Here is a 27,214-nt window from a genome sequence, read left to right on the forward strand (position 1 = left end):
TTTTCACTTTATCATTACGGGGAACTGAGTGCAGATAAGAGGTATTCTGGTTTTAATGATTACATTTATTTTTTAAGACAATAGGATGTTGAACAATTTTTTCTAATTTACATTTTAGTTCTGTAAAACACCTCCTGTAGGAGAGCTAGATGGGACTAAACATGGCGTCGCTCGTGTGAGCCTCACGCGTGTCATGTGACCTGGCTTTCATTTAACTGCCCAGCCATCTAACAGTTCATTAGTATTGTACTGAGGAGCAGAACAAGTACAGTATATACAGTATTATCACCTGCAACAGTATCTCATCATGTCTGTGTAGGAGCAGATATATTTTTTTTTAAATAAACTTTATTAACAACATGAGATCATCACTCAGACAGGCATCCATTTTACCATCAACTACAGACAAGCACATAATGTAGTTACTGTAATGACCACAATAAAAAAATAATAATCCTGATTCCACCACTAGTCCTGTGTGCTGACCCAGCACATGTGTGTTATGTAACGCTGCTTACTGAATGTCACGGTGTAAAGAGTGTCACATGACTGATGCCATGTTTCACCTGGGCCATGGATGCATTACATAGGACTGATATATGGGCTATACTATTCTTCTGCATATAGGGGTCAACTGCCTGATTTAAGAAAGGTATGTATGCAGAATTCTAAATATGTGTATATTAGAAAATTGTATTTTTACCCATTACTTCAACAAATAAATGTAAAAAATTAAAACCGGAATAACCCTTTAATGGAGAAAAACGTTTATTTTTATTTTAGCACAAGGCCTCAACATACCAAAATTGTGAAAAAAGTGAAAAGATCTGGAGACTTTCCGAATGCACTGTATATATTAAAGGGACACGGTCACCTGGATTTCACTTACTGAGCTACTATCACATCAGTCTCCACGATTTACATTAAAATATACTAGTATTACTGCCCTGTGTCTTGTAATTTGTCTATAAAATCACTTTTATTAATATGCTAATTACCTCATTAAGGAGCCCAAGGGGACGTCCCTCCGGGAGTTGGAGCCCAGCTGCGCCCATTACATCGGAGCCCAGCACCGCCCCACTGCTAATTTATTCACTCCTCTTCGCCGACTTAATGTTTGTGCAGCGCCCATAATCCCGCGCATGCGCCCTGGATACACATGTCAGCGCCGGCGCGGTGTCCTGGCATCGGCCTCACAGAACTCATTGCGCATGCGCCAGCTTCGTTCGACCCGCTCCTGCTCCTCCGTCCGGCAAGTTGCGCCACTCTGCTCTTCCTTTTCCGGGTCGAGCGAAGCTGGCGCATGCACAATGAGTTCAATGTGTGATGCTGATGCCAGGACACCGCGCGGGCGTTGACGTGTATCCAGGGCGCATACACGGGATTACGGGCACTGCACAAACATTACGTCGGCAAAGAGGAGTGAATAAATTAGAAGTGGGGCAGTGCTGGGCTCCAACGGCCAGAGGGACAGCCCCTTGGGCTCCTTATTGAGGTAATTAGCATATTAAAAGCGATTTTATAGACAAATTACAAGACACAGGGCAGTAATACTAGTATATTTTAATGTAAATCGTGGAGACTGATGTGGTGATATTAATAGCTCCAGGTATTAATAATCCAGGTGATGGTGTCCCTTTTAAAGGTAAATGTTTATTCTCTTTGTTCTCTATTCAAGGGGCTGCATCACACACTCCGATTCATGCCAACAAAAGCTTTAAAAACAGGAAAATAAAATAAGTGTGCAGTTCAGAGTAGCAATCTGATATGTAAGGACTCATTCAGACGGGCGATAAATCTTCAGCCCAGTCTGGGGTCCTGAGCTCTCTGGATCAGGTTCTCATTAAGAATTTCTCAGTACTTTGCTCCATTCAGCTTTCCATCATGGTCAGTCTTCTTGTCTCAGGTGCAAAAAAACAGCCCCAAAGCATGATGCTGCCACCACCATGCTTCACTTTAGGGATGGTATTGGGCAGGTGATGAGCAGTGCCTCCAGACATGACGCTTAGAATTGAAGCCAACATGTTCAATCTTGCTTTCATCAGACCAGAGTATTTTGTTTCTCAGTCTTTAGAGCTCAACCAGAGTGACCATTGGGTTCTTGGTTACCTCCTATTACCAAGGCCCTTCTCCCTGATTACTTAGTTTGGTGGGGCGGCCAGCTCTAAGAAGTGTCCTGGTTGTTCCAAACGTATTCCATGTAAGAATTATGGAGGACACTGTGCTCTAGGGAACATTCATTGCAGCAGAAATTTTTTGTACCCTTCTCCAGCTCTGTACCTCCAGACAGTCCTGTCTCTAAGCTCTACAGATGGTTCTTTCCTGTTCATGGCTTGTTTTTTATTTTTTATTTTTTTTGCTCTGATATACACTGTCAGCTGTGAGACCTTATATAGAGATTGGAGATGATTTAGAACGAGACCCCCTATCAGCTAAATGTACCACAGGTGGATTCCAATCCATCAAGGTGTAGAAACATCTCAAATATGATAAAAAGAAATGGAGGCCCCCCCAGAGCTCAATTTCAAGTGGCACAGTAATGGGTATGATTAGTGATACCCATATAAAATTTTAGTTTCTCCTTTTTTAATAAATTTGCAAAAACATCTAATTCTTTTTTTTTTTTTTTCTTTCCTCATTATACGGGATTGAGTGCAGATTGATGGGGAAAATTGAGAATTTTTTTTATTTTACAACATGGCTGCCACATAACAAAAATGTGAAAAAAAAAAGTTAAAGGGTCTCAAGGCTTTCCAAATGCAGTGTACCTCTTTGGACTTTATACTGTCAGTGGAGAGAACATGTAACATGCACTGTATGATCTATGATCAAAGAAGACGTATACTTTAATGGTCCTATTATAGAAGGGATCATGTTGAGTCATACATGCTTTATAATCTTACAGGGCGTTGTCTTTCTGAGAACTTTTATGTCAGAGGAGATGGAACGAGAGTCTACTTCTTTACACAAGGCAAGTCTTTAAGCCACACCCAAAAAAACATGTTGGGCCACTATTTGGAAAGATATCGTTGGAAACTAGTCATTAGGGGGATGGGTTACTAATTGTATTCTTAAAGGGGTTGTCCCATCTGAACATTTATGGAATAACATTAGGATATGCCATAAGTTTCCAATTGGTCCAGATCCCTTATTTGGGACTTGCACCCATCTCCAGTACTGGGCTCTGCATTGAATGGAGAGGACGCTGCACATGCGCTTCATCTTTTCCATTCACAGCTAACGGGGCTTGTAAAAATAGCCGAGCCAGCGGTCAGCTAGTTATGTAAATCCTATAGCAGTGAATGGAGAAAGCCGCTCATACACCTCATCCTTTTCATTGACACTGGGGACCTGCTCCTATCGGACATTTACATTATATTCTATTGGTATGCTGTAAATATCCAGATTGGACAACATCTTTTAAGCCTTTCGTTTTGTGATTAGATATGTTCTTTTGTTCCTAGATGAACTTGGAAATTTGTTTACAACAGCCAACTTGGAAAAAGTGCAAAATACAGTGGATCGCAGGCTTCAAGTAAACCGCGGCAAACAGCTGACAATGTATCGCGTGTGGATTCAGTGTAAATACCGCAAGCCCTGTAAGTCTGAAAGCCAACACCAAGATAACACCCAGTGATGCACTGCCATAGGTGGAACATATTTCCACATATTTAAAGTTCCACTTTAGGGTTGGTATTCCAAATACACAACATCAAGACGCTCTTCACTGGCCTTCAGTTCATGATATACTCCACAAGATTAAGCCATAGCTGCCATAAGAACCATCCACAGACAAAAAAAATATATATTTTTTTTAACTTGAACTGTTTGGAGAAAAGGCCATTGTAGGACATTTGTGGAACAACTGGATGTTTCCAAACCATAACACTTGATGTGCTTGCTCATTTACTGCTGGTGTTTCCTTACTGGAGGCTGTTTCTGTTCATCTAGAACCAGTTCTTAATTTTTTTTTTTTTATTTAAATAAAGCATTTTACATATTTTTTTTATTTTTTTTACTTTGGTCTTTCTTCTTTGTTCACCTTTTTACATGTTGTCATACTAAATCTCCCCCACATCCTCTAATAGACCTTGAGGGCTGGTACTAAGGTCCCTATTACACCTGCAGATGCAGCAGGCGATTATCTGGAGGTAAGCGTTCTTCCCCGCAATCACCTGTTCACTATTGGAGGAGACTGCTGCTATTACATGCACCGATCTCCTCCTCAGTATGGGGACAAGAGATTGCTAATGCCTTCACTCGTCACCACCCTGAATCACTGTTTGCCGGCAGCAGATCTTGATTACATGGCACAATCTGCCGCCGCCAAAAATTTTCTAAAGGATTTAGAACAGTCTTACCGGATGGTCTTTTGAATGGACTTCGTGCCCTCGACACGGTGTACCTTTTTTGAGGATGAGGGTTCCGGTCTCGGGCTGTTTTGTTTGGTTTTGAATTCCGCGCCAAACCTCTAAACACACGTGATGCTGGATATCGTTCGTGCAGTAGAAGTTTTTCTTAGGCGGTTTGTCTCATAAAATAGTGTCCATGCCTGCCTCGGTCTGTCGATGTGCTTTCCAAATGGCGGTAGTACCACAGAGACATCTGATTTCTTTGTAGCCTGCAGGAGATCTGGGCGCTCCTCCCTGAATTTTGCCATGTTTCTCTTAAATTCTTGCTTCTGTCTCTGGTAATCCTGAATATATTTCATCTTCTTTTTTTCTGGTAACTCTTTATACTTTTTGTACAGAATCTTGGTTAAGTCTACGTTGCTCATCTCTGGATATAGCTTAGCATATTTGGCCCTGTTCTCCACAAAGAAGTGGAAATGGGGTGCCAGGGGCTTTTTGGGGCGTTTCTTCAGTTTTTCTTCTTTATATTGGTTCTTCACATGTTCTTCTGCATCATGAATTAGTTCTGAGAGAGTGCGGAACTGCCTCAAAGCGATCTCAATCCACTTTTGACGACACACAGGTCCCGTATAATTCTTGAAGGCCATCTTGTTCCAGTCTAGATAAGATGCTGTGGTTTTGAACTTTAAATTGTCCTGGCTGGGCAGAATGGACTTCATGGTTTCCATGAGAGTGAGCACGTCCTCTTTGGACCATTGAGCTTGATCACTTGGGGCAGCCATGCTGGTGTTAGGCACTGCCCGGTAGAGGATGAAATGGATTGTTTGTCATCAGCTGCTCCAAGTCTAGGAAACTCTCTCTTCAGGGACCTCGTGTGGGCGGACCCCTGCCAGCCGTCATCCAAAACTCCCTAGTGTGTCTGTACAAAAAGTATAAAGAGTTACCAGAGAAAAAGAAGATGAAATATATTCAGGATTACCAGAGACAGAAGCAAGAATTTAAGAGAAACATGGCAAAATTCAGGGAGGAGCGCCCAGATCTCCTGCAGGCTACAAAAAAATCAGATGTCTCTGTGGTACTACCCCCATTTGGAAAGCGCATCGACAGACCGAGGCAGGCATGGACACTATTTTATGAAACCTCAAACCGCCTAAGAAAAACTTCTACTGCACGAACGATATCCAGCATCACTACAAGATCACGTGTGTTTAGAGGTTTGGCGCGGAATTCAAAACCAAACAAAACAGCCCTTGAGACCGGAACCCTCATCCTCAAAAAAGGTACACCGTGTCGAGGGCACGAAGTCCATTCAAAAGACCTCACGGTAAGACTGTGTTCTAAATCCTTTTGAAAATAAGCGATTGCATTTTGTTGTAAACACAGCGGGACGCCGCTGTCTTCATCCAGTGAGTGGGACGCCACTCCGTATGCTACTGACTTTCATTGGTGCTTTAAATCAAATAACACCTGACTATTAACTTGTGCTAAAAATCGGATATTACCTGGTACACAGTTTGAACACTTGAAAAACCTGATGTTCTATTTTCTTACAATTTTTTTTTTAATCGAATTTTACCAGCCAACTCAATTTTCGAATATTTATCAAATATCATATTTGGTCGATTATTTTACCACTTGTCTTTATTGCGATTTCTTTTAAACCATCGGAGATTCCACAGACTGTTGGTTTTTAGGAATAGCATTATCAATTGGGATCCATTTATTTATGTATAAGATTGTATTGTTTTTTTTCTAGAGCTTAAAGGGGTTATCTGAGTTATGGGAAAAAAAATAAAACCTAACAAAATTAATCAGGATATACATATACATTAGTCAAGCTTGATTTTTTGAAAAAAGAACGATCCTTACACCTTTTCCAGGTTCTGTTATTGCTGTGTTTACATGCAGCAGTAACAACAATGACTCATCTCTCCCTCATGAATATTTGTGGGAGGGGTTGATCTGACCTTCTCCTCACCCTGCTCTGCACATAATGACCTTGCATAATCTGTGGATGGCACTGTTTAGGGGGGAGATCTGTGGATGGCACTGTTTAGGGGGGAGATCTGTGTGGATGGCACTGTAGGGGGATCTGTGGATGGCACTGCCATACACAGATCCCCCCCCTAAACAGTGCCATCCACAGATCTCCCCCATAAACAGTGCCATCCACAGATCCCCCCTAAACAGTGCCATCCACAGATCCCCCCTCCCCTAAACAGTGCCATGATCATCATGATGGCACTGTTTACGGGAGGGGGGGGGGATCTGTGGATGGCACTGTTTAGGGGGGAGATCTGTGGATGGCACTGTTTAGGGGAGGGGGATCTGTGGTCTGTGGATGGCACTGTTTAGGGGGGAGATCTGTGTGGATGGCACTGTTTAGGGGAGGGGGGATCTGTGGATGGCACTGTAGGGGGATCTGTGGATGGCACTGCCTGCCATCCACAGACCACAGATCTCCCTACAGTGCCATCCACAGATCCCCCTCCCCGACGCTCACAGCAGCAGTATATTAATAAACTAATCAGTAAATACTTTAATCATTGCTCATTGCTGAGCTCTTTACTTATTATTTGGATATCTCTGAGTCTCTGACTCTTACTGTCTTAGCTCCGGTAACAACAGCAGGCAGTGCAGAAGGGCGTTCACTCACTGACGTCACGCACCTGCGCCGCCTAGTGGGAGGAGCAGGCGCGTGACGTCAGTGACAGTGAGTGAGCGCCGCCCCCCGCACTGCCTGCTCTGCTATTACCGGAGTCCGGAGCTAAGACAAAGTAAGAGATATGCGAAATAATGCAAGTAAAGAGCTCACTCAGCAATGCCAATGAGCAATGCGGCGCCCTGTATATTCTAACCCCCAGGCAAGCGTCCCTGTCACCATGGAACTCTTGGGGGTTAGAATATACCATCGGATTTGAGTTTTTTACGATCTCACTGAGCTCGAAAAACTCAGATCCGATGGTATATTCTAACCAGGCAAGCGTCCCCGTCACCATGGGAACGCCTGGGGGTTAGAATATTTTATACCATTGGATCTTCTGACTGTTACTCTGCTTGGCCAGTTCGGGGCCCCAAGCAATTGATTGTTTTGTCTGGCCTGAGGATCGCACATATGCGATCAGCTATTAGCCGCAGGGAGGAACTTGGAGGTAGCCGCGGCACAAGTGAGGATCGCGCATGCGCGATCAACTCACAGCCGCACGGACTGTAATGCAGAGAGGTGGGGGCGTGGCCAAGGCTGATGACGTTCCGTTTACATGGATTAGTCACTCCGACAAGCAGAGAGCTCCATGTCAACGGAACGTCACAGCTGATGACGTGGGCGGTCACATGACTGTTTAGTGTAGCAGAGAAACGGCACAAGATAGGTACAGTAAGTGATTTAGGAAAACTAATGTATAGGAGAAATAAAGCCATAGAGATAAGGTTAAGTTAACTCGGATAACCCCTTTAATGACCATTCTTAGTATATTAATTGTCACTCATTGTTGCTATTTAATTTGAACTGTATTATAGCCTTGACTCTTGAACTATTTATTGTCAAAATTTTTATCCGATTATCAATAAAGATCCCATTACTATAGAGTGCCCCACTACTATTTATTTATTTATTTATTTATTTAACCATTCAGACCGTGTTCACACAACATAGGTAGTCTAGTGGTAGGACCCATACCACACTGAGATACTTTGACGGTGGTGCAAAAGGGCTCCGTTGTGTTCCTGACTGGTGGAATACATTGGCTAAAGTCTCAGTTTTTAACATCAGCTTGAGGGATTAGCCAGTGTTGTCAGTTGCATATCATTGTGGTGCACTTTTTGCAGTGATTTAGTCTCTGTTTGCACCTTATTCAACATGGGGGAGTGGCTTAAGATGAGCCAAAATGTACCACAATTTTGGCATAAAGTAAGCCTTATAGGTGGTGTATACTTAGGGTTGTATTACACTGGCTAAGGGTCGGCCAGATCTGCCGGTGTAAAGGTGCAGCCAATTACCCAATGAATGAGCAAATGCTCGTTCATCGGGTAATCGGCTCTTTTATACAGTCACAAAAATCCATTGTTTGCCAGCAGCGTATTGTGCTGTCTAATCAGACTCTGCTAACAGTAAATAATGATTCTGTATGGCTACATGCACACGAACTTTATTTGTGTCCGTTCCGTTTTTCTTTGCGGATAGGATGCGGACCCATTCATTTTAATGGGTCTGCAAAAAATGCGGACAGCACACTGTGTGCTGTCCGCATCAGTATCTCCGTTCCATAGCCCCGCAAAAAAATAGAACATGTCCGTTTTAGGCATTGTTACAATGGATCGGCAAAAAAAAAAAAAGTTTTTGCGGATTGCAAAACACATACGGTCGTGTGCATGTAGCCTATGGGGATGAGCGATGGCATTAGCATTTGCTCTAGGGTTGTCACGATACCAAAATTTTGATTAGATTTCGACACCATAAAAAAGTATTGCGATATTTGATACCACGCAAAATAAAAATAAAGCGCCAAAAAAGCCAAATGTTATGCTCCATCTGGCCCATAATAGAACAGTCCTATCCTATTTTTTGGGGGGGACAATGTTATTTTTTCTTTGTTACTGCGTTCACCGCATAAGATGTTTTTTTTAAATATTCTAATAGTTTGGACTTTTTGGATGTGGCGATATGTTATTTATTTATGTATTTTATATGTAAAATTGGGAAAGGGGCGATTTAAACTTTTATTTTGGTGTTTTTGTTTTTTTAAACCTTTTTTTTACTTTTTATTTAATAACCATTAGACCCCTTAGGGGCTAGAACCTGGGATCTTTTAATCCCTTGTCCTATTCACCCTAATGGAGCTCTATTAGGGTGATTAGGACTTTCCCCTAGTCGTCTCCACGATGGCACCCATGAGCTTAGCCCCGCCATATCGGGTACAGGAAAAACACGTAGAGAGATTAAATTGCTCCTTCCTACCTTACTACTCAGTGTTTTTCCTGTTCCTGTTTGGGAAAAGACATTTAGAGAGAGCAGGCAGTAATGATCTGCCTCTGGAAGCTTATCAATTTGGGGGTGGCAGCTCAGGCAAAGCCTGTAGCTCCCTAGATTCCTGTCCGGAGTTTGGCTGCGATTGGGGCTGATACACTCTGTATCGTTTTGCTCCCTGCAGATGGTACCGGTTGGTGCATAGCGTCCGGCGCCATCTTGGATATGGGCACTTCCGGTATGGCTGATGCGGCCTTCCGGCGGGCCACAGGTAAGTAATCTCTGGGGCACGCGAGGCCTGAATTCTATGAGGCAGGCCAGCGATGTAGCCAGAATTAGGCGCAATTGCCCTCACCTTTGCCCATACTCTCCCTGCGTTCTATGCGTTTTGGCATTCTGGTGTCCCACATGGCCTGGCCTTATAAAATGGCAATGGCTGCTGTGGATAGTAGCCTCACCCTGGAATAATCATGGATCGCAGCAAAGTTAATACATGCCCAGCATCTCTTCAGACCGTGAGTAAATAGGATCTGGGGCCCATTTATTTCTTACTTATAAGCTGTGATAAGAACCAGCATATCTTCTCATTTATAGGGAGAAAAAGAAGCTGTTTTAAAGCAAAAATGTATCCTTGCCAAATGTGCTATTTGCAACAAAAAACAGGATCCAGCATGTAAAAAAACCTGTGTGTCCTTCTTGTACATCAAAGATTGTGCAGGATGAATCCCCTGTTTTAATGAATGATATAAGATCTATGGTTAAGGAGGAAATACAATTGCATGATTTTCCTATCTTGTGACGTAAAGTCATGATTTTATTAAAGACACGGAGGCGAGTATTGCTATCTCTTTCTTTACTAAAATCATATAGCAGCAAAGAACAAACGTTTCAATCAAAATGATAACCATGGCAACCAACCCCTCCCCACTGTGCCAGTATAAACAGTCCTGGTCTCTGTCAACTCCTCCTCTTTCTTTGATGATAGTCTTCTGGAACTGAGTGCGAAAACAAAAACACTTCAGCCTCCGAAACCGAAATACAACCGAAACAGAACACTACTCCTTAACAGAAGAATGAAGCTGGAAACTCATACTCGATCAGTAGTTGGAAAACGGCATATTCATCCTATGAAGAATAGAATAAGACAAAGGGTAGAAAACGTCCTAGTAATGAAGTAAAAACAATACTCCGTTGCAGTACATATATATAAAATAACAAGTGAATGCAAAACTAAAACTAATGGAGACCGATAGAAATCCATGTCCCAAATTCTAGGGGGGGGGTAAAATAATGGGAGGGGCAATACTCGCCTCCGTGTCTTTAATAAAATCATGACTTTACGTCACAAGATAGGAAAATCATGCAATTTTATTACATGACACGGAGGCTCCTATTGCGAGTTCAACGCTGACTTACCACAGAGGAAAAAACAAGAACTGTAGGCCGGAAATAAAACTCTCGAAATGTAGATACACGTGACCAATCAGCCAATCTCCTAATGTCCTCCAAACGCGCCCCTGCCACAGCCATGGAGGTCGCCGAGGCCCCTCTAGTGGAATGAGCTGTGAAAACTGCAGTATCCACTCCTGCCAAGGACATAATCCACTTTACCCAGCGGGCCAGAGTGATCGTGGTGACAGGTTGGAAAGGGCGCCGGTATGACAGGAAAAGCTGAGGACAAGGAGAGCAATGAGGGTCCGTACGAACCTCATATTCTCGGAGGCAGGCCACCGGGCAGAGAGCAGGAGCATCCGGGAAACTAGGATAAGAAACAGACCGGATATTGGTCTTGGTGCGTCGCGTGATGTTAAACACGACCCCCTCTGGAGTAAATGAGCGAGCGTCATGATCTAAAGCGTGGACCTCAGACACTCTCTTGCAAGAGATTAAACAAAATAAAGAAACCAACTTAGCCGAAAGCTGGCTAAGAGAAAGGTCCGCATTAGACGGCCACGAGGAGAACAACGATAGCACAGAGGAGACATCCCACGTAGAGGAAAAACGAGGTCTGGGAGGACGAGAAAGGCGAGAACCTCTGAGAAGCCAGCAAACTAAAGGGTGTTGACCAGCCGGGCACCCCCCAAACCCTTGGTGAAAAGCGGAAATGGCGGAACGGTATAAGTTAATGGTACGGAAAGCCTTACCCTCCTCAAAAAGTGAAGTAAGAAATTGGAGAACCTCAGTTACAGGAGCTGAGACGGGATCCAGGTGCCTAGCCAGGCACCAATCAGCCCTAGATCTCCAGGCTGACCGATAAGACCGTCTGGTCCCCGGAGCCCAAGCCTCGTCCAATAGGTGTCTAGCTGCCTCCGAAATTCCAGCGACGTCCCAAGGTTCCCTGAGATTCTGCACGCCAGGAGCTGAAGAGAGTCTTCGAGGACGAGAGGGTGCCTCAAACCTGATGGATCCAATAAGAGGTCCGGGAAGACCGGAAGAAGTAGAGGGCATAGGATCAGACACTCCAGAAGCTGAGGAAACCACGATTGGGTGGTCCAGAACGGGACTATGAGCACGAGATCTGCGCCCTGACGGCGGACCTGAGTTAAGACTCGGGGAATCATCGCAAATGGAGGGAAAGCGTAAGAGAGGTGGCCGGCCCAATCCTGAAGAAACGCATCGACTGCCTCCGCGTCTGGATCCGGACGCCAGCTGTAAAACCGTGGAAGATGGGCGTTCAAACGGGACGCGAAGAGGTCCAAACTGAAAGGACCCCAACAGGAAGATATGGACGAGAAGACTCGTCTCCAATCGCTGGAGTCCGACAGAAAACGCGAGCTCCAGTCCGCATGGGTATTGTGGAGACCCGGTAGATACTCTGCCGTCACAGTGATCTCTCTGGCCAGGCAGAACGTCCAGAAATCTTGAGCCAAGTGGGACAGAGTCGTAGAATCCGTGCCCCCCATGGCATTGACATACCGGACCGCAGAGATGTTGTCCATCCGCAGTCTGATGCAAGTCCTGGCTAAGCCGTTCGCAAAACTGCGAACTGCAAAGGAACCCGCAAGCAGCTCCAAGGCGTTGGTGTGAAGAGCAGACTCCTCGTCTGACCAGAGACCCACGGTAGTCACACCGTTGCAGTAAGCTCCCCAGCCCAGAAGGCTGGCATCCGACTCTATCGTGAAATCCGGACGGGGACCAAAGATCGCTTTCCCGTTCCACACCTCCAAGTTGTGGATCCACCACCTCAACTCGTCTCTGGTGTCCTCGTCCAAGGTGATCAAATCCGCATAGGATGCCCCCAACTGGAGGTGGGCAATCTTGAGGCGCTGCATGCCACGATAATGCAGGGGAGCTGGGAACACTGCCTGGATGGACGAGGAGAGAAGGCCTATGATGCGGGCCAGGTGTCGCAGGGAAACCTGCGGAAGGGAGAGGGCTCCTTGTAGATGGCACGAACCTTGGAGGCTGAGAGTCTCCGTGGAAGTATTGATAGTGAAGCCCAAGAATTCTATGGACTGGGGTAAGAGACGACTTCTCCAGGTTGAGGAGGAAACCCAACCGAGACAACAGATCCATGGACCACCGTAGATGTGTAAGAAGGACTGAAGGGCTCTTGGCCATGATGAGGATATCGTCCAGATAAATGATCAGGCGAATCCCCCGACTGCGGAGACAGGAAATGACTGGTCGCAGAAGCTTGGTGAAGCACCAAGGGGCCGAAGAGAGTCCGAAGGGTAGACATGTGAACCTCCACACCTCCGAGTCCCAGAGGAAGCGAAGGAGATCCCTGGATGACTCGGCCACCGGAACTGTCAGGTAGGCATCTTTCAGGTCTAGTTTGACCATCCAATCCCCATGGAGGAGTAAATCCCTGAGGAGGTGGATGCCCTCCATCTTGAAGTGCCGATATTGCACGAAGGCGTTTAGTGCCCGGAGGTTGATCACTGGTCGCATCTGGCCTCCTTTTTTGGCCACCAGGAACATACTGCTTATGATACCCTCCGAGGAAGAGGGAGCCCGCTCTATGGCACCTTTCTGATATAGCGCTGTCAACTCCTGGTGTAATAACAGGCGCGATGAGGACGGGAGAACTACAGGATGCGGGGGAGGGATCTGGACATGGGAGCAAATCAGTTCTATGTGAAACCCTTGGACGGTAGAAAGAACCCATGGGTCGGCAGTGATGGTTGACCAGACATGGGGAAAAAAGACGGAGCCTGCCCCCCACCCAAGGAATCAAAGAAGATGTTGGTATATGACTTACCGAAAGGGCGTCTGGATGATGAACCTCTGGCTCCACGTGAACGCCATGAAGATCCGCGGGTGGGAAAGAAGGCGGGCGGCTGCCGGAACTCCTGGTTGGAGGGTCGATAAGGGAAGGAGCCTCAACCCGAACCACGGGTCTGGTAGGAAGAACGGCCGGACAGGCGGCCCCTAGAGCTGCCGGCCCTGTTAGAGACCCGTCCCTGGAAGACTCGCTTCATTGACGTCTGGGCCTTATCAAGGGCAGTGAAGGCTCCTACAAACCGGGACAGATCTTTTATGAAAGAATCCCCGAATAATAACCCATGGGCATCTTTGCCTGCCTCAGTCAGGGCTAAATTAGAGAGCTTAGGCTCAATCTTAAATAGAATCGCTTTTCGTCTCTCAATAGACAGCAAAGTGTTGACGTTGCCCGTGATACACACGGCACGTTGTACCCATCCCCGGAGCTCCTCCGGAGCCACCATTGTATTCTGGGATCTGGCCGATTCTGCCAGTTCAAAATTTTTTGTCAGTGGGCCCAAAAGGTCCAATAATTTGTCCTGACATGACTTTAAGGCCGACTCAAGGCCCTTCCTAGGGTTCCAGCCCGATTTTGACAGAAATTGACACATCTTCGGGTCAACAATGGGTGTCTCACAGACCTTGTTGGGGATAATAGGTCTGGGGCACTCAGCCTTAAGCTTGTTACGCGCCTCCTTAGAAAGGGGTTGGCGCACACGGGCCTCTAGGTATTTGGCTACATGTGAAGACGGGAGCCACTCTGCAGACCTGGGATGATGGAGTGCATCTGGGTCAAATAGCGGTTCACCCGCAGGATCCAGAATTGCCGAGGATTCCAAAGGAACCTCAATGGATGCAGTAAGTGGTGCGACACATGCTGAGGATGGACCCGGAAGGTCCGAATCCAAAGGATCGTCCTCCTCCATGTCTATAAAGTCAACAGACCGATACTGAGCCTCCTCATCTGAATCGAGTTCAGAACCCGAAACATTCTCATGCTGCGCTCTGGCGCATTTCCATTGCCTCGCCTTTTCTGCCTGGCGGGTGTAGGCTCTCTTGCGCGAACGATGCACGCCATCCTGGGTGGCTATAGCTCCACCAGTCATAACGGTTCTGGAGGCAGATAATACATTTTCAGGTGGCTGGGATCCCAATGGTTTGGAGGAAGGACCAGCCATAAGGGCCTCAGAAATAGAATTAGAAATGGCTGAGGACATGGGTCCCATAGCAGCTTGGATTGCTGCAGCTACTGAGCGATGAATCGCTGAAGCTTGGGCATCAATAGATATGGCTCCAGACTCCTGGGCAATGGCATTAGGAGAAACCTCCATGATCTCAGGGGCAAACTCACCCCCACGTACACTATCCTTAGACATAGTGACCTAATGCAGCAGGAAGTAACTATAATAATAATAATCTCCCTATGAGCCAGTGAATATAGATAATAATAACAATAGACCCCCAGTAAGGCAAGAAGACTAAAAGAGCAAATGTGGGGCAAGAACAAGCAGACCAGATACCGCAGGGAAAAAAGCGGAATGCAGGAGAGACTCCGGCAGCTCTGTGAGGTGATACGGCCGAAATCTCGCGAATTCCCGCGAGATCTCGCCGAGAGCAGAGCAGGGAAGACGCGCGAAACAGCCGGAGACCTGAAAGGAAATGGCGGCCGAAATCACGTGAGATCTCGGCCGCCGAAGATGAGGACACTAAAGGAGCAGTGCTGAAGGACGGTAAGAGGTAGAGACGGAGAAAGCGGCGAAATGGCCGAAAAAGGGGGGAAGGGAGCTAATAGAAGCGGTACTAAGAAAAAGGGAAGATCCCAGGGAGAAAAGAAATACCTATGGAATAAAATAAAATAAGTCCCCAGAACGAAGGGGGGACACCCCCAAACACAGCAGGCAAACCTACAACAACAAAACGAATCTATGCCAACAATAGATAATATAATATAATACAGTATACCTCTGCCCACAGATATGAGAAGAGCAAAATGTACTTATCTGTGAGAAGAGCAGCAAAGAAAGAGGAGGAGTTGACAGAGACCAGGACTGTTATACTGGCACAGTGGGGAGGGGTTGGTTGCCATGGTTATCATTTTTATTGAAACGTTTGTTCTTTGCTGCTATATGATTTTAGTAAAGAAAGAGATAGCAATAGGAGCCTCCGTGTCATGTAATAAAATCAGCTATGTCTGGATTATCCACATCATTATATAAGAAGAGATCTAGGAAGAGGACTAGATGATTTGGAAGATTTGACCGATGCGGTTTTTTCAGACACAGAGGAAGCTGAACATCTAGATTCATCTTCTGAAGAGGAAGACAAACATTTTTTATTTTCCTCTGAAGATTTAAATCCATTAATCGGAGCCATATGTAATACAATGGAAATTGAGCAGGACAAGAAGGCAAATCAGTACAGGATACTATGTTCGGGGGGGTCTTGGGGAGAAACAAAAAAGAGTTTTTCCAATCCATGTAAATGTTCATAGTCTAATAAATAAGGAATCGAATACTCTGGATAAAAGATACATTTTTCCCAGAGGCCTCAAGAGAAGATACTCTTTTAATGAATCGGAGATAAAAAAAACTGATAGATGCCTGGGTGGCAAAGCTTCTAAAAAATACTTCTATACCTTTTGAAGATGCAGCACAACTTTAAAGGGGTTGTCCGGGTTCAGAGTTGAACCCGGACATATCCCCATTTTCACCCAGGCAGCTCCCCTGACTTGAGCTAAATAGCGCAGGGCAAAGGCATTTTTTGGAGTTCCGGTGACGTACCGTGCTCTCCATGGGGCTGCCAGGTGGAGGCTTCTGCCCAGCAGTGAGCCTGGTGACATCACTGCACTAATGGGGCGGGCTTTAGTGCTGCCCTAGCCTGTAAAACGGCTAGGGCAGCGCTGAAGCCCGCCCATCAGAGCCAGTGACGTCACCAAACACTGCTGGGCGAAAGCCTCCGACCCGCAGTGTGTTATAATAAATAAAAAAAACCTTGCCCTGCGCTATCCAGCACAGAGCAAGGTAGCGCATCGGAACATGAACTGCTCCGATGCTCAAGTCAGGGGGGGGCTGCCTGGGTGAAATTATGGGTATGTCTGGGTTCAGCTCTGAACCCGGACAACCCCTTTTAAAGATCCTATGGATAAAAAGCAGAAAGGTTATTCAAGAAAACATGGGAGATGGCTAATTCCTTGTTCCAGCCAAATGTGTCCGCAACCTGTGTCGCTAGAGTGCTCTGTATTTGATCACTTATCAAGTGTAGTATCTGTTCTTATACTTCTGCTCTGATCAGTGAGGCGCCATGACGGACCGATACACCATCCACAGCCAGTTGAAGCATCTGCAGTCCAAGTACGTTGGCACTGGCCATGCGGACACCACCAAGTGGGAATGGCTGGTGAATCAGCACCGTGACTTTCCGAGCTCGTTACCTAGTGGTTGTGCACCCACAGTTGTTTCTGGGTACATTTTAACCTTTTCTCTAAGTGACAGGAGGAAAGGTCTTTAACACTCGACTGACTCTAATAGCGGGTTGTGTGCTGATTCCCACGGGCCTTATTTAGGTGTTATAGTGGGACCCGTTATTGGGGTGGTCGCTGTTTTGAGCAGTGGATTGAATGTTTGGGAAGGAATGTTGGGGGGGGGGGGGGGGATGTCTTGTGCAACCTTATTGCACGCACTGAATATGAGGATGCAGGTATTAGTTTAATGTCTGTGTATGATATGACTTGCTATTGTGTTTGCTCTCCTGATGTACTTAGTTTGGGCGCTGGGTTTGATCATTTCTGGATATTTAAGTATGGCGGGAAGGATTAATGTACTTAGCTGGAATATAAGGGGGATTAAGGATGTAGTTGAAAGACGAGCAGTTATGGATTGCCTGAATCAGCATCAACCATTGATTTGTTGTGTGCAGGAGACTCACCTTACCTCGGACCAGACTAAAGTGCTTACCCCTGGTTGGGCGGGACACTGTTACCATTCCACCTTTTCATCTTTTGCTAGAGGGGTGAGCCTCCTGATACACAGGTCAATTGCGTTTACATGTATCTCCCAAAAGGTAGATAAAGAAGGGAGGTATGTCTGTCTACACTGTGTGATTTTCGCAACAACATGTATCTTGGTGGGAGTGTACATTCCGCCACCATACTCGCCGGTAGTACTTAAAGATATACTACAGTTTATAGCAGATGTACCTAATGTTCCGGTTCTATTACTGGGGGACTTTAATAATGTCCTTGATCATAATATAGATAGAATGGGGGTGGGTCACACTCCTCATGTGACGGGAATGACATCTTCTGGGGTTCTGATGCGAGAAGCTATGATGCTAGATTTTTGGAGGTTGAAAAACCCGGCAGAGAGTCAGTTCTCTTGCTGCTCTAGCACATATAATTCTCTATCCAGAATTGATCTCATTCTTGGTAATGCTCATATAGGGCAATATGTGAGGGACGTACAGTATTTGCCACGTAGGATCTCTGATCACTCTCCGGTGATGGCGGTGCTGGACCTCCGTACAACAAAAAATCAAAGGTGTGGCGGTTGGAAGCTTAATCCATACTGGCTACCTCTCCTACCAGATGCTGGCGGAATTGGTGAAAAACTCAGGGAATTTTTTCAAATTAATTTACCGTCTGCAACCAAATTAATGGTGTGGGAGACTATGAAAGCGTTTTTGCGGGGATTGCTTAAAGCGGAAATTAACAAGAAAAAAAATGAAACTAGGGCACACACGAAAAAGTTGATTATGGAGGTGGAGGCAGCAGAGGCGGAGTATGTTTTGCATCCACAAGATGGTGCTAGAGATAAATGGAAGGAGTCCTAACAAAGGCTGAATGATCGGTTGCTGGTTCAAGCGAAAAACAAACGATTCTTTCAAAAGCAAACCTTTTATGAGGATGGTGAGAGGGCTGGTAGACTTTTGGCATTGATATCTAAAGCCCAGTTACAACCTACATACATTGCAGCCCTGAGGGATTCGTGTGGTGTGGTTCAAACTGAGCCAACGCATTTGCTTCAGGTCATGTACTCGTTCTACTCCACACTATACCGATCTAAATTGAAAGTTATGGATGAGGAAATTGTTTGCTTTTTACAGCCATTAAAATTATGTACCCTATCAAGTGAGCACAGGGCGTTGTTAGATAGTCCGATTACTGTGCAGGAGCTAGAGGTAGCATTAAAAATTCTTCAAGGGTCTCTAGGACCATCTGTGGCCCTTCTTCCTCTCTGACTGATTAGTAAAACTTATACTTTTATTGTATTTTAATTAAAAATGTCCTGTTATTATCAGGAGAACACACACTATTAAAATTCCTCAGGATCTGGAGTGGGGTTCTGTGTTTTATGCTTTCACGTACATTCGCTTCCGCCACTATACAGCCTGTTCTGGAGGTGCCTGATACTCCTCAGGTATCCCTCCTACCTCTGCTTCTCTGTCTAGCTTCGCTTGCACTTAATCTCAGCTGTATATTTAGCTGTGTGCGTCTCTAGTCTGTTCCCTATCTCCCAGATCTTGAACTAAAAACTATCTACTGCTTATTCTTGGACGACTGGGGTCATTCTCTCCCTGCTGCAATGGCGATCATAAACCAATTTGGGAATATGTCTGGGTTGGTAATTAACTGGTCAAAATCTGCCCTTTTGCCCTTAGGAAGCAGTTATATTAGGCCTCCTCTAGATACGGGAGGGTTGCAGGCAGTGGCGTTGCTAGGGCTGGTGTCACCCGGTGCGGTAGAAAATGGTGTCACCCCTTCCCCCCCACCCCCTCCCCTCAGCAAATTTTTTAGCCATATATGGGGGCTATGGTGGTGCTACTGCCATAGGGGGCATCCGTTAGCTCAGCAGACCCCCCCTTAGCAATCAGAGCCTGGTCTCGGGAGGGGAACTTCCAGATTATTTTCTGTCCGCCACCACAAAACAATGGTGCTTATAGAACAGACTACACAGTGTAGCTGTATACTGTACATTGTGGAGCACAGTGTAGCGGTATACTGTACATTGTGGGGCACAGTGTATAGGTATTCTGTATATTGTGTGGCACAGTGTAGCGGTATACTGTATATTGTGGGGCACAGTGTAGAGGTATACTGTATATTGTGTGGCACAGTGTAGAGGTATACTGTATATTGTGTGGCACAGTGTAGAGGTATACTGTATATTGTGGGGCACAGTGTAGAGGTATACTGTATATTGTGGGGCACAGTGTAGAGGTATACTGTATATTGTGGGGCACAGTGTAGAGGTATACTGTATATTGTGCGGCACAGTGTAGAGGTATACTGTATATTGTGGGGCACAGTGTAGCGGTATACTGTACATTGTGGGGCACAGTGTATAGGTATTCTGTATATTGTGTGGCACAGTGTAGCGGTATACTGTATATTGTGGGGCACAGTGTAGAGGTATACTGTATATTGTGGGGCACAGTGTAGAGGTATACTGTATATTGTGTGGCACAGTGTAGAGGTATACTGTATATTGTGGGGCACAGTGTAGCGGTATACTGTATATTGTGTGGCACAGTGTAGAGGTATACTGTATATTGTGTGGCACAGTGTAGAGGTATACTGTATATTGTGCGGCACAGTGTAGAGGTATACTGTATATTGTGTGGCACAGTGTAGAGGTATACTGTATATTGTGTGGCACAGTGTAGAGGTATACTGTATATTGTGTGGCACAGTGTAGAGGTATACTGTATATTGTGTGGCACAGCGTAGCGGTATACTGTATATTGTGTGGCACAGTGTAGAGGTATACTGTATATTGTGTGGCACAGTGTAGGCTATATGTGTATAACAAACATATTTCACATAAAAACTTAGTTGCTTGGCCCTTGGGGATCTCGGACGCCACTTCAACACTTTGGCCGGGGGCTCGGCGGAGCTGATGTGCTTTATCCTAATGAGAAAGATTTCATAATAAGGATTTGGAGAAGGGGCAGAGGGATAGCAGAGCAGGGAGAGGCTGGTGCTGCTACTAGGGGGTCATACCATGTGGGAGTAATAAAGCCCACCATAATGCCCCCTCCCCCCCTAGTAGAAATAATTCTCCTTTTAATGTGACAGTGCAAAAAATACCCCCTTGTAATGCCCCCAGTTGAGCTAATGTCCCCATAGTGCCCCCATAATGTCCCAGTATAAAATACCCCAATATAGTGCCCCCAGTGAATTCCCCCATAGTGCTCCTTTCCCCCTTCTTCCTGCTAGTGCCCCCCATAATGTACCAGTATAAAATGGCCCATATATAGTGCCCCTGTAGATGCCCCTCAGTGTCCGGCCTCTGATAGGCTGCCGGCCTAGTGTCCCCCATAATGCCCCCCAATAATGTGCCAGTAAGTGTCCCCATAGATGCCCCCCCCATCATGTGCCAGTATCAAATGCCTCTCTCCTCCCCCCCACATGTCCCAGTATCATAGTGCCATCTCCCATCCCCCCAATGTGCCAGTATGAAGTGCCTCTCTCCTCCCCCCCACATGTCCCAGTATCATAGTGCCATCTACCCCCCAATGTGCCAGTATAAAGTGCCTCTCTCCTCCCCCTCACATGTCCCAGTATCATAGTGCCATCTACCCCCCAATGTGCCAGTATGAAGTGCCTCTCTCCTCCCCCCCACATGTCCCAGTATCATAGTGCCATGCCATCTCCCCCCCAAAAAGTGCCAGTATCACATGCCTCCCCCCCATGTCCCAGTATCATAGTGCCATTCCATCCCCCCAAAAAAAGTGCCAGTATAAAGTGCCTCTCTCCCCCCCCCCCCATGTCCCAGTATCATAGTGCCATGCCATCTCCCCCCCATGTGCCAGTATCAGGTGCCAACCCCCCTCCCCCCATGTGCCAGTATCAAGTGCCTCCTGCTCCCCCCATGGCAGTAACAGTCGGGTATTAAAAAAAAATAATAAACACTTCTACTTACCTCCATGTCAGCGATGAAATGCAGCCTCTTCCTGTGTCCCGCCCTGTATGTCCATATATGGAGTTAGTGCTTGTGTATTTCAGAAAAGCTTCTGCTGGGATTCTAACCCACGACCTTCTGTATCAGAGGCAAAGCATCTAACTACACTGCCATAAGAACAGCCTTGCTACTGACTGAAAATATGAGACTTCTACTGTTATAGCTGTACATCTATACACATGACAGCTGCCCTAACACACCCAGCACTGCTATATCTCTATATGACAGCTGTCTCAGCACACTCAGCTTTGCTATATCTCTATAAATGATAGCTGCCCCAGCACACCCAGCTCTGCTACATATGATACACATGACAGCTGCACCAGCACACTCAGCTCTACTATATCTCTATATATGACAGCTGCTCCAGCAAACCCAGCTCTGCTACATCTATACACATGACAGCTGCCCCAACACACCCAGCACTGCTACATCTAATACACATGACAGCTGCACCAGCACACTCAGCTCTACTATATCTCTATATATGACAGCTGCTCCAGCAAACCCAGCTCTGCTACATCTATACACGACAGCTGCCCTAACACACCCAGCACTGCTATATCTCTATATGACAGCTGTCCCAGCACACTCAGCTCTGCTATATCTCTATATATGATAGCTGCCCTAACACACCCAGCTCTGCTACATCTAATACACATGACAGCTGCACCAGCACACTCAGCTCTACTATATCTCTATATATGACAGCTGCTCCAGCAAACCCAGCTCTGCTACATCTATACACATGACAGCTGCCCAAACACACCCAGCACTGCTACATCTAATACACATGACAGCTGCACCAGCACACTCAGCTCTACTATATCTCTATATATGACAGCTGCTCCAGCAAACCCAGCTCTGCTACATCTATACACATGACAGCTGCCCTAACACACCCAGCACTGCTATATCTCTATATGACAGCTGTCCCAGCACACTCAGCTTTGCTATATCTCTATAAATGATAGCTGCCCCAGCACACCCAGCTCTGCTACATATGATACACATGACATCTGCACCAGCACACTCAGCTCTACTATATCTCTATATATGACAGCTGCCCCAGCAAACCCAGCTCTGCTACATCTATACACATGACAGCTGCCCAAACACACCCAGCACTGCTACATCTAATACACATGACAGCTGGAGCAGCTGTCATATATAGAGATATAGTAGAGCTGAGTGTGCTGGTGCAGCTGTCATGTGTATCATATGTAGCAGAGCTGGGTGTGCTGGGGCAGCTGTCATATAGAGATATAGCAGTGCTGGGTGTGTTAGGGCAGCTGTCATGTGTATAGATGTACAGCTATAACAGTAGAAGTCTCATATATTTTCAGTCAGTAGCAAGGCTGTTCTTATGGCCGTGTGGTTAGATGCTTTGCCTCTGATACAGAAGGTCGTGGGTTCGAATCCCAGCAGAAGCTTTTCTGAAATACACAAGCACTAACTCCATATATGGACATAAAGGGCGGGACACAGGGAAGAGGCTGCATCTCAGTGCTTTGCCTCTGATACAGAAGGTTGTGGGTTCGAATCCCAGACACATCTTTCCCTCTCCTGAGGACGGCAATGCAAATGGTTCGTAAATGCCTGCCCTGCTGGTGTCACCCCCATCAATGGTGTCACCCGGTGCGGTCCGCACCCCCCTTGCAACGCCACTGGTTGCAGGTGGTGACGTCTCTAAAATAATTGGGGGTATGGGTAACTGTAAATTTAGGTGACTATGAACGTCTGAATCTGGTTCCAATGCTCACTGAATTTAGGAGGAAAGTACAGGCCTGGAGCAAATTACCTTTATCTGTGATCAGTCGAGTTAATCTCGTGAAAATTATATTAATGCCAAAACTTTTATACCTCCTACATAACGCACCGGTCTGGATTCCGCTTCGATTTTTTAACACTGTCAACGCAATATTCAGAGATTTAATATGGAGGGGAGATGTCCCTAGGATTGGACCTTTAACCCTTCAACGGCCCAAAACGCAAGGGGATTGGCAGTGCCGGATCCTTGGTCTTATTATATTGCAGCCCAGTTGCAACATTTCAGAGGATGGGGAGACGAACCCAAATTGAATAGTGCGGGGCGCATTATCCAGCACTTATTGCACCGTTCGTGTTTATTGTCTGCCCTGGAGGATGGTTCGTTTCATTCTCATGGTACTCAATATCCATTGCTACGCATGATGCATAAAAAATGGTGGAAAGCTAAAGAAAGGGCGAATGTTACCGGGTATAGTACCCACACACCTATATGGCCTAATCACTTATATTCTGAACTAGACAAAATTAGTGGAGTGCAACAATGGGAGCAATATGGGCTGGGTAAGATGGTTCAATTATTCTCGGACAAGGCATTGAAGAGTTTCGAAGTACTGAGACAGGAATTTAACATTCTGCATAGGTATTTTTATGTTTATCTGCAGTTGAGGCATGCTATTCAGACGCAAGAAAAGAAGGGAAAGATCCAGCAGGCAGCCAGATGTCCTATCATTGATTACACAGTGAGGGCAGGGTCCACTAGCGGGGTGATATCCCTCTATTACAACACACTCAGGGAGGAAGTTGATAAGTCCAACCCGCTGAAATTGTATGAAAAATGGAAGGCAGATATCGAGGATCTAACGTAGGAGCAGTGGAGGGAAATCCTCAATGACGTACCAATGTTGTCATTAAGTGAGTCCTATAGACTATCTCAGATGTATCTCCTGCATAGGGTTTATAGAACACCTGTACTATTATTCAAAATGGGGTATAGGGTGGATGATGTATGCCCACCCTGTAATATTGCGGGTGCAGACTTGATTTACCTTATGTGGAACTGCCCGCGCTTGAGGAGGTATTGGGGTGAAATAGTGGAACTTATAAATAAGGTATTTCGCATTAGTTTGGAGGTTAGCTCACTGACGTGTTTACTAGGCTTTGTGAAAGTGCCTAGGCACATGATGAAAAAGAAGGTGGTGGTGATGAGAATACTTATACCAAGCAAGGAAATGCATAGCTGCTCATTGGATCGATGAGTTAGTTCCTGCGGTTCAGGAAGTAGTGGATAGGGTGCATACACTGGTTGGGCTGGAGGAATATGTGTATTTAAGGAGGAACTCGGTTAAAATATTTGAGGAGATTTGGTCCTCGTGGATTTCTCACTATAATTTGTCCTAATGTATGTTTGTGGAGGGGGACTGGTGGGTCAGAGATGGATGGGGTGTGCATATGTGAGTGTGGTAGTGTACGGATAGAGTATGCTTGGGGTATGTTTGCATTTGTACGCGAGGTGGAGTAATTTTGAATTGCGGAAGTTCTCAGATGTCCTATAACATGTTTCAGAAGACTGGACTACGATACTTTCGGATGGACTTATCAACTACAGTTATGGACTATAATTTGCGTCTTCTAAGTGGTCGTGCTTTGGGGTGGGGGGTGGGTTATTGTTGTTCTTGTATAACAAATTTTATTGAAAAAGCAATAAAAATTATCTGATTTAAAAAAAGAGTGCTCTGTATTTGGTTAGATCAATTAGAATTCCACATAAAATAAGAAACTCCTAGAGATCAGATCCTATATTCCATCCCAATTCTTAAAATGGCGGCTGGATTTTTGGCAGTTTCTTCAGCTGCAGCTGTATCTATGGCAGCAAGAACTTCAGTTTTAGCTAACTCAGAAGAGTGTCATGTATGAGATCATGGAAAGGTGATGTAACATCTAAAAATAAATTATGTTCCATACCCTTCCATGGAAAATATGTGTTTGGACCCGATCTGGATAAAATATTAGAAAAAGTGTCCGATATGAAAAAAGGTTTTCCTGAAGATTATACATTTTGTAACGATAGACCCTATAAAAGGTGTAATTTCCAGGGCCAAAACAGGCCAGACAGGGGAAAATCTGGCATATGGAGTTACAGAAAGGGGGGGAGGGGGATAGATCCTTCTTTTTTGAATCCAAACAGCTTCCCTGAGCCTCTAAATGACGTTAGAAGGCTAGCCGGTTTTATACATCAGTGGCGGCTTATCACCAATAACAGTTTGATTGGTCAAGTTCTACTAGACAGATACAAAATAGAATTTTCGGCCTCTCCTCCTCAAAAATTTTGTCTTGCGTCTTTTTCTCCAGGCCCACTCTTAAAAAAAAAAAAATCTGGGGGAATTAGGCGCAATAGAGCCAGTCCCAGAGATAGAAAGACACTTAGGGCATTATTCTCACCTATTTATAGTAAAAAAAAAAAAACAATGGTTCTCATAGAACAATTCTAAATCTCAAGCCTCTGAACAAATCTATTGTGTACAGGAAATTCAAGATGGACTCTATAAAAACGGCAATTCCTCTGATTTCCAAAAATGTGAGAATGGTCATGATAGACCTAAAAGACGCTTATTTACATCTGGACCATCGGAAATTTCTCAGATTTGCTATCCCAGAAGGGGGAAGTATAACACCCTATCAGTTCACTTGTCTTCCCTTTGGGATATCTTCCGCCCTCAGACTATTCCCGAAAATCATTGCGTAAGTTGTGGCCTTCTTCAGATTAAAGGGGGTTCTAGTTTTACCCTATCTGGACGATAGATTATTAGTAGAATCCAAAAATCAGGACTTTCAAAGTCAACTGAGTTTTGTCATAACAACCTTACAAAACCTAGCTTGGATCATAAATTGGAAAAAAATCTGATCTCTCTGTCTCCGAGAAGAAAAAATTCCTGGGAATGATTCTAGATTCAGGAAGACAAAAGACTTTTCCCCCTCAAGACAAGGTAGAAAACTTAATCCAGATGCTCAAATACTTCAGAAGTCGGTAAAAGGTATCCATAAAACAAGCAATGAAGATACTGGGACATATGACATCCTGTATCCCGGCGGTCCCATGGGCACAACATCATTCCAGAACACTTCAGATTTTAAATGTATGGAGTGGAAACCCGTAACATCTGGATTACAGTTTCAGTCTCTCTTTAAAAGTGAAGAGATCCCTCAATCGGTGGCAGAGAAAGGACAACTGCTTATTGGGCATAGAGTGGATACAGGAACCCTCTCGGTTAGGCTACTTTCACACTAGCGTTGTTTTAATCCGGCGTTCAATTCCGACACCGGAACTGCCCGCCGGTTCCGGAAGAACGTGTGAAAACGGATTACATTTGAATCCTGGTCAGGATTTTGATCACAATGAAAAAATGCATTCGAAAAAACGGATCCGCCATTTCTGGACTTTAACTTTTTTTTTCACATTTTTAGGGTTTAACATGCAAAAGCCGGATCCGGTTTGACTGAACACACAGCGCCGGATCCGGCGTTAATGCAAGTCAATGGGAAAAAGACCGGATCCGGCGTTCAGTCAAAGTGTTCAGGATTTTTGGCCGGAGGTAAAAATACAGCATGCTACGTTTTTCTGAAAAGCCTGATCAGTCAAAAAGACTGAACTGAAGACATCCTGATGCATCCTGAACGGATTGCTCTCCATTCAGAATGCATGGGGATAAAACTGATCAGTTCTTTTCCGGATTTGAGCCCCTAGGACGGAACTCAGCGCCGGAAAAGAAAAACGCTACTGTGAAAGTACCCTTAATGACAACAGATACAAGCAGCAGAGGTTGGGGAGCACATGTGGGACGGATGTCCTTTCTGAGAGTTTGGACCAGAAGTACGAGAGAAGCTTCATCAAACCAGAGAGAATTGGCGGCTGTATGGGAAGCGATGAAGGCGTCAAGGAAAATAATATCCAGATCCCACTTGAA

At 45.4% G+C, this 27,214-nt stretch overlaps 2 protein-coding genes across 2 annotated transcripts in view; one reads left to right on the plus strand and one right to left on the minus strand.

Moving 5' to 3' along the window:
* Positions 1–4,009, plus strand: part of METTL2A (methyltransferase like 2A) — a 33,285-nt gene extending 29,276 nt beyond the window's left edge. Inside the window, exons 9-10 of the mRNA XM_040435630.1 lie at positions 2,906–2,971; positions 3,465–4,009. Of these exons, the coding sequence (XP_040291564.1) occupies positions 2,906–2,971; positions 3,465–3,637 (239 nt within the window). The 3' untranslated portion in view covers positions 3,638–4,009. The remainder of the gene's footprint in view (positions 1–2,905; positions 2,972–3,464) is intronic.
* A 462-nt stretch (positions 4,010–4,471) lies between these two features.
* Positions 4,472–5,337, minus strand: LOC121005657 (nucleolar transcription factor 1-B-like). The gene has a single exon (XM_040438431.1). The coding sequence runs from the start codon at positions 5,132–5,134 to the stop codon at positions 4,472–4,474; it is 663 nt and encodes a 220-aa protein (XP_040294365.1). The 5' UTR covers positions 5,135–5,337.
* Between the last annotated feature and the right edge of the window lie 21,877 nt (positions 5,338–27,214).

Source organism: Bufo bufo, chromosome 6 (genome assembly GCF_905171765.1).
Source record: "Bufo bufo chromosome 6, aBufBuf1.1, whole genome shotgun sequence".
Taxonomy (NCBI): domain Eukaryota; kingdom Metazoa; phylum Chordata; class Amphibia; order Anura; family Bufonidae; genus Bufo; species Bufo bufo.